Genomic DNA, 8,079 nt, shown 5'->3' with positions numbered 1-8,079 from the left:
CCCTTCCCTTCCTTTCCTTTCCTTTCCTTTCCTTCCTTCCTTCCTTTCCTTCCTTCCTCCCTCCCTCCCTCCCTCCCTTCCTTTCCTTCCTTTTTAAATTTTTAAATTAAATTTTCAACATATACAACGATAAAACACAACACTCTTAACAAGAGATTTTTTCAAAATAAAGTTTTGATATACAATTGAATTATTGTAAGAATATAGAAATCACTCAAAATTAACAATGATAATAACTAGCAACATCAACAGTTTGTTTAAGACGAGATAATATCGATATATTTTTCAGGGAGGCTACAACTCTTGTTTTCTGAATTATTAACAAAATCAAAAAAAAGGAAACCATTTTTCCAAAAATATGTTATTCTTTGATAATACTTCAGCCATCCAAATTTGCGATGCTAATTTATCCATAACTGTTATATCCCATACCTTAATAAACCTTTGGCGGCTCGTAGGAGCTTTATTAAGTTTCCAGGTTTGTGCAATCAAAGTTTTTGCAGCGCTTAATAAAAGTGCAGCTAACTCCATTTTTAATTTAGTTAGCCGTAAAGAAGGCCAAAAATTTAAAAGAATAGATTCCGGGGTTTTAGGAAGATCACAAATAAGAATTCTATTGATCAGATCTATAATTTTGGACCAAAATTTTGCAATGATGGGACAATCTCACCAACAGTGTTTAAAAGAACCTTTCTCTCCGCAACCCTTCCAACAAGGAGGGGGCGAGGAGGTATAAATATGAGAAAGTTTTTGGGGTGTCCTATACCAACGAGTATATAATTTGTAATTTTGTAGTTTGACATTTAATAGAGATGTAGTAAATAGACTAGATGACCATATAGATTGCCATTGCGTTAAGTTCCAATTCGTTCCGCAGTCTTTATGCCAAGACTGGTGTATTGTCAGAAGTTTTTCCCATAAAGATTTACAAAGGGATTGACATAAAATTGAAATTAGACCTCTAGAGGACTGGGGTTTATTTTTAATCAAAATTTCGAATTGAGTCCAAGGTCTATCCAGCGACTTTATTGCGTTTATTTTATGCATTAAGTGAGAAATTTGCATATATTGCAACCAGGGTATGTCAAATTTGCCCTTGAGTTCCAGGAAGATCTCTTCCTAAGGGCTGAAGTCCACACTATGTTGGGGATTCAGGGTTGGCAGGGAGGCATTTGATTTTTGAGTGTAGCGGGGAACAGAGTTTTTAGCTCTCCTCCAACCCTCCCTGAGCTATGGAGTCTTGTGAGCAGAGATTCTACTTGGTGAGCTCCTGGCATTAAAGTTGTGAGTGAGCGATTTGGCTGCTGCATAAATTAGTCTGCTCTGGAGCCATCCCTTCCTGAGCTGAGACAAAAAAATGTGTGAGCCGGAGGCTAAGAAACGGTGAGCTAGCCCACACTAACTCAGCTTAGAGGGAACGCTGTGTCTCCTCCTGTAGTTAGCCCAAATTGCTTCTTGGGAAGGGGGCAGTTTCAGAGAGCTAGCGGCACCCATCCCCGTGGACAAGGTCCAATATTTATGGTCAGGAACCACATCTGGAAATCCCTTCTCAGACCTTCAACATTGCATTGCAATTTGGCCCTAATCTTGGCATTTGCTATGCTTTTTGAGCGTTCAAAGTATTCCCTTGTATTATGTTAGTATCCAGTTTGGTGTCGTGGTTAAGTGCGCGGACTCTAACCTGGGAGAACCGGGTTTGATTCCCCACTCCTCCACTCGCACCTGACTGGATGACCTTGGGCAAGCTGTAGTTCTGATAAGAGCTGTTCTTGAAACAAAGAGCCATTTCTGTCAAGAGCTCTCTCAGCCCCACCGACCTCACAGCGTGTCTGTTGCGGGGAAGGGAAGGGAAAGGAGTTTGTAAGCTGCTCTGAGACACCTTTGGGTAGTGAAGAGTGGGGTATAAATCCAATCCAATCTCCTCCTTCTCCTCCTCTTCCTCTTCTTCTTCTTCTTGTGCTGATGGTGAACCGGGGACCTCCACGTCAGACCAGAACCAACGGATTGAAATTAGAGTTTCCGGTTAAATGTTAAAAAGAACTTCCTGACAGTTAGAGTGGTTCCTCCGTGGAACAGGCTTCCTCGGGAGTTGGTGGGCTCTTCTTCTCTGGATGTTTTGAAGCAGAGGCTAGAGGGTCGTCTGACAGCAGTGCTGATTCTGTGAACTTGGGCAGACGGTGGGGGGGAGGTAGGAAGGGGGGAGCCAGCGCTCGGCTTTCCTGGCTCTTTCTTACATGCCCAGGGTAAGGCTGACCACCACTTTGGGGTCAGGGAGTGAGAGTGAGAGGCTTTAGGCTCTGTGCCCTGTTCATGGGCTTCCCACGTGCCTTTGTTACCACCAGGAGGCCACATAGGGCTGCCAAGTGGGGGCGGGGGGCAGGTAAACCCCCGCTTTGGAGGCCCGATTTCCGACGCCGCGGAATCGGGCCCCGAGGGGAACCCCACCCCTGCATGCGTGTCACCAGGAAGTGACGTGGGCACACCGGGCACGCTGGGGGCGGGGCCACGGCCATACAAGGGAAAACTCTAGGGTTTTCCCTTGTATGGCCGTGGCCCCGCCCCCAGCGTGCCTGGCGTCCTCCCGTCACTTCCGGGTGACGTGCGTGCGGCACACGCGCCCACAAGACGCCGGCCGGGAGCCCCCCCTTCCCGGCGAAGATAGACTTGGCAACCCTAAAGTCACACAAGGTGGCATGTTGAGTCTCCTCTGATGGGATGAGGATATCGGCTAGGAGGGGCTTTCCCCCCAAGGAAACGTTCTTTTCGGGGAACCTTTGGGGATGCAAACTCAGTGGCTTCACCCCAGGGGCTGCCGTAATTCTCCAGCTCGGTTGGGGTGAGACAGGGGGTCTATCTCTTTGCTTTTTTTATAGTCCACCTTTCTCAGTGACACTCAGGGCAGATTCCCACTGAAAACAATGCCGCAAGAACGGGACAATACAGACGGCCCACAAAATTAGAGAACGGCAGACACAAAACGCTGTACAATAGAGACAGTAGAGCTGCATTATCACATTGGAGAACAGCGCAGTGGAACTTTATATGGCATGCACTAAACAAAATCGAAACATCTGCAAAATGTGTTGCTTGTACATGTGCCTTCTCCAGGGGGCATAACTTATTTGCGTACGCCACGCCCCCTGAAATCACCGGAAGCGTGTCAGAAGGCCACACCCACCGCTCAGGCTCCACTGGACTGTTTTGGATTGCTAGCTCTTTGGGGGGGGGACGTGCAGATCTGTCCTCGCAGAGGAGGGAGAGCTTGTACCTGAAGGCGGGCGGGGGGGGGCTCTGCAACTTACCTGTCTGCTTCTTGCTCCTCGTGGCCCGACTGAGGGTTGCTGGGAGCAGGGGGTGGGGCTTGTTGCATGTGCCCGCCTCCTGGGCTCCTTACTGCCGGAGCTCCGCTCCTGTGCGCTCCAGCAGGAAATGACCCCTGGCCTTCTCTGTTGCGGCCCCCCACCTGATGGAATGGTCACCCTGAGGAGGTCAGGGAAGCTCCCCCCTCCCCCAGCTTTCCGCAAACAATGCAAAACTGAACTATTCCAGAGGGCTGTTCTGCCCAGGTAAGAGGGCTGCAGTGCACAAAATGGTCTTACGGACTGCTTGGATAAATGATTCGGGACTGTGGTCTGTACTGCTGTGACTAGCTTACTGGAAGTGGGTTCCTATTGATGTAATTTCCGTATTGCTCAATATGCCATGTGACCACTCATGCTATGCCTCTGCTTCTTTCTGGTGGTTCCAGACTTCTACAGTCCTAAAAGGTAGAGGTTCCCTTGCTCGAAAGCCAGTCGAGTCCGACTCTAGGGTTGTGGTGCTCATCTCCGTTTCAAAGCCGAAGAGCCAGCGCTGTCCGAAGACGTTTCCGTGGTCATGTGGCCGGCGTGACTAAACACCAAGGTAGTGCATTGCTTATTGCGTGTCCCATTTTGTTGATGGCACGGACTGAGAAACGGTGCAATTAAATAATTAATAAACAGAGTAACGAATCTGGGTTACAGAGTTAGAGGAAAATGGAGAAAAACACACACACACACACACACCATAATTTGCCCAATGAAGACTACCTTAAATTCCGTAGACATAAACCGCAGAGGAGAGGACTCACAAGAATGGGTTGAAATTAAAGGTGGGAAGGTACCGGCTGGATCTTAGGGGGAACTTTCTGACAGGAAGAGGTGGGTGAGCTCCCCCTCGCTGGGAGTCTTGAAGCAGCGGCTGGACAAACCCTTGTCAGGGATACTCTAGGGCTGATCCTGCATGGAGCCAGGGGGTCGGACTGGATGGCCTCTACGGCCCAACTCTCTGTGATTCTAGTGATTCTATGCAGTGATGTTTACGATATAAAGGTAAAGGTTCCCTTGCTCGAAAGCCAGTCGAGTCCGACTCTAGGGTTGCGGTGCTCACCTCCGTTTCCAAGCTGAAGAGCCAGCGCTGTCCGAAGACTCCTCTGTGGTCATGTGGCCGGCATGACTAAACGCCGAGGCGCACGGAACGCTGTTCCCTTCCCACCGAAGCAGTACCTATTTATCTCCTTGCAATCTCTTGCTTTTGAACTGCTAGGTTGGCAGGAGCTGGAACTAGAGACGGGAGCTCACTCCATCATGCGGCACACTCGGGTCTCGAACTGCTGAACGACCGACCTTCCACAGCCTGCAGTTCAGCGTCTTAACCCCTTGAGCCACCGCAGCTCCAATATTTGTTGTTCAGTCGCACAGTCGAGTCCGACTCTTCGCAACCCCATGGACCAAGTCACGCCAGGCCCTCCTGTCTTCCGCCGTCCTCTGAAGTTTGCTCAACTTCATGTTCGTTGCATCTGTGACCCTGTCTAACCATCTCGTCCTTTGCCGTTCCCGTCTTCTTTGACCTTCAATCTTTCCCAGCATCAGGGTCTTCTCCTCCAGTGAGGGCTCCCTTCTCATGTGGTGGCCAAAGTATCTGAGCTTCAGCTTCATTATCTGGCCTTCCAGGGAACAGTCAGGGTTGATTTCTTTTAGGATTGACAAAATAGTAAAAAGCCCAGTGGCACCTTTAAGACGGACAAACTTGATTGTAGCACGGGTTTCGAGAAACACAGGTCTCTTCGACGGATGCCTCTGACGAAAGAGAGCTGTGTTTCTCGAAAACGTATGCCACAATGAAGTTTGTGAGTCTTAAAGGCGCCACTGGGCTTTTTACCATTTTGCAGCGACAGACTGACATGGCCTTGGACCCACATAGCTAAGGGATCGCCTCTTCCATATACGCCTCAAAGAGCGTTACGCTCGGAAGATCAACACCTCCTGGTGGTCCCTGCCCCGAGGGATGCCCGCCTGGCCTCAGCCAGGGTCAGGGCTTGCTCTGTTGCCTGGCCCCAGCCTGGTGGAACAGGCTCCCTATTGAGACCAAGGCCCCCCGCGGGATCTCCTTCAATTCCCGCAGGGCCTGCAAGACGGAGCTCTTCCGCCAGGCCTTTGGTTGAGGCGGTGGGCGCCCATCTATGGCCTCATAGAATGTTAGAGTTGGAAGGGACCTCGCAGGTCATCCAGTCCAACCCCCCGCACTCTGCAGGAGCACAGCCGAAAGAGAGCCCTACGACATATCCGAAAGATGGTTGTCCAGCCTCCGCTTGGAAACGTCCAGCGAAGGAGCATCCACCACCTCCCGAGGAAGACTGTTCCACTGCTCAACCACTCTCACAGTTAGGGAGTTTCTCCTGATATTTAGCCGGTACAGAATCATAGAATCATAGAATGTGAGAGTTGGAAGGGACCTTGCAGGTCATCCAGTCCAACCCCCTGCCCTCTGCCGGAGCACAGCCGAAAGAGAGCCCTACGACATACCCGAAAGATGGCCATCCAGCCTCCGCTTGAAAACGTCCAGCGAAGGAGCCTCCACCACCTCCCCAGGCAGTCTGTTCCACTGCTCAACCACTCTTACAGTTAGGAAGTTTCTCCTGATATTTAGCCGGTATACTGACTCTCTTGTAATTTCCCTGAGGTTGCTGTCACCCGTCCATCACCTGTCTCCTGACCACCGACAACTGGCCTTGAACTCATGGTGCCATCGGGCCAGAACTTTTATCGCCAACTGACGCCGTTCCAAGCAGTACCCATTGTTTTAATTGTTAGAATGTTTTATTGTGTTTTGATGTTTTAAACTGAAATGGCATTTAGTCTGATGATGTTACCCACCCTGAGCCCGCTGGTGGGATATAAATGCAAATGATTAAATAAATAAATAAATAAACTTCTCTGGGTCTATTACTTTGTACAAACACCTTCCTGAACAGTGTAGCTAAATAGATCTCTCTCTGCCGGGATGGCATTATTTACCCCGCCTGCTTTTTATGTGCCCAGCTCAGGTGGGCATTACAGCACACAGCCAAGGAAACGATGACGTTCGTGTGGAAAGCGCATGTTTCCCTCCTCCTTGCCTTTTAAGCATGTTGTGAAAACAGACCAGCCAATATCATAATGCCCCTATATAAATCAATGGTGTGACCTCATTTGGAATACTGTGTGCAGTTCTGGTCACCACACCTTAAAAAGGATATTTATAGCTTTGGGAAAAGTGCAGAAAAGGGCAACTCGAATGATAAAAGGGTTGGAACACATTCCCTATGAGGAAAGGTTAAAGCGCTTTGGGCTCTTTAGCTTGCAGAAACGACGACTGAGGGGTGACATGATTGAGGTTTATAAGATTATGCATGGGAAAGAGCAGGTAGAGAAAGAGGTACTTATCCGTTAGAACGGATAAGAGGAAGTCCTTCTTCACCCAAAGAGTGATTCACACATGGAATCCACTGCCATAGGAAGTGGTGGCGGCTACAAGCATGGACGGCTTCAAAAGGGAATTAGATAAGCATATGGAGCAGAGGTCCATCGGTGGCTATTAGCCACAAGGTATAGATAGGAACTCTCAGTCTGGGGCAAATGATGCTCTGTCTTCTTGGTTCTTGGGGGGGAGGGCAACAGTGGGAGGGCTTCCAGTGTCCTGGCCCCACTGGTGGACCTCCTGATGGCCCCTGGTATTTTTGGCCACTGTGTGACATAGAAGAGTGTTGGACGGGATGGGCCTTTGGCCTGATCCAACATTGGCGTCTCTTATGTTCTTATGTTTCTTGTTCTCTGCAGGATCTTGACTATGGATGGGATTGTCGCTGAAGCCCAGCGACGCCGGTATTACGAGAAACCGTGCCGCAGGAGGCAGCGGATAACCTATGAAACATGCCGGAGGATTTATAACACAGAAATGGCCCGGAAGATCAACTTCCTGATGCGGAAGAATCGCCCAGACCCTTGGCTTGGTTGCTAGGCTGGAAGGGGATCCGGCGCGGGACCAAAATGTCCTCTTGACAGCTTTCTGAACAGAGCTGACTGAATCGGCTGACCAGATCGGGCCCAGCCTGGTTCCGGATTTTCTTTTTTTGCATCAGGACAGTTGCAGACGCAAATAAAACATAAAGCCTGTACTATCAAAAATAAGAATATATTGGTCTCCTGTGCTTATGTGTTCCAGAGTCGTGGGCATCCTTCTTGTGTTGACATAGCTTCAGTATACATGTGGTAAAGTCAGGATCTGAATGCTTTTGAAACTGTACGTGTGGGTAAGAAGGGAGTAATGCTTGCATTGAGGAACTTGGATTCTTGATGCAAGAATCCAGTTGCTCCTTAAAGATTAACAACATTTGTGGCAGGGGATGAGCTTTCGTGAGTCACTGATCACCTCTTCAGATACAGCTAGACTGTGAGCCCATCTGTTCTATATCAAGTATAGTGGAATGATTTCAGAGGCTAAATGAAGCTCACAACAGGGCATCCTCCTGGACTGAATCAAGACCTAGGCTTTCTGTCTCATTACCAATGCCGATTTCTCCACCCCTCTGCATATCACACCTGATTCCATCATGCATGCTATTGTCATTCACCTGCTGTTGTCATTCGCCTATTGTAATTTGGCATCTCCTTCGCTTTGGTGCCACACCCAAGAAGGCCCTCTCCTGGGTTGCCACCTGCCTAACCTCAGGAGGTGGGGGCCCCCGCAGCAGGGCCTCCAAAGCTGACCATAGTGGTTGGGTAGTTTCATAAGGGAGTA

At 49.3% G+C, this 8,079-nt stretch overlaps 1 protein-coding gene across 1 annotated transcript in view; it reads left to right on the top strand.

Annotated features, from left to right (window-relative positions):
• MRPS21 (mitochondrial ribosomal protein S21) overlaps window positions 1-7,451 on the top strand; it is a 19,669-nt gene extending 12,218 nt beyond the window's left edge. The window contains exon 3 of the mRNA XM_015410107.1: window positions 7,119-7,451. Coding sequence (XP_015265593.1) covers window positions 7,119-7,299 — 181 coding nt within the window. The 3' untranslated portion in view covers window positions 7,300-7,451. The remainder of the gene's footprint in view (window positions 1-7,118) is intronic.
• Window positions 7,452-8,079: the final 628 nt, after the last annotated feature.

This window comes from Gekko japonicus, unplaced genomic scaffold (assembly GCF_001447785.1).
Source record: "Gekko japonicus isolate JY-2015 unplaced genomic scaffold, Gekko_japonicus_V1.1 scaffold424, whole genome shotgun sequence".
NCBI classification, from domain to species: Eukaryota; Metazoa; Chordata; class Lepidosauria; order Squamata; family Gekkonidae; genus Gekko; species Gekko japonicus.
Note: the sequence above shows the minus strand (reverse complement) of the source record. Positions and strands in the feature narration are given on the sequence as shown.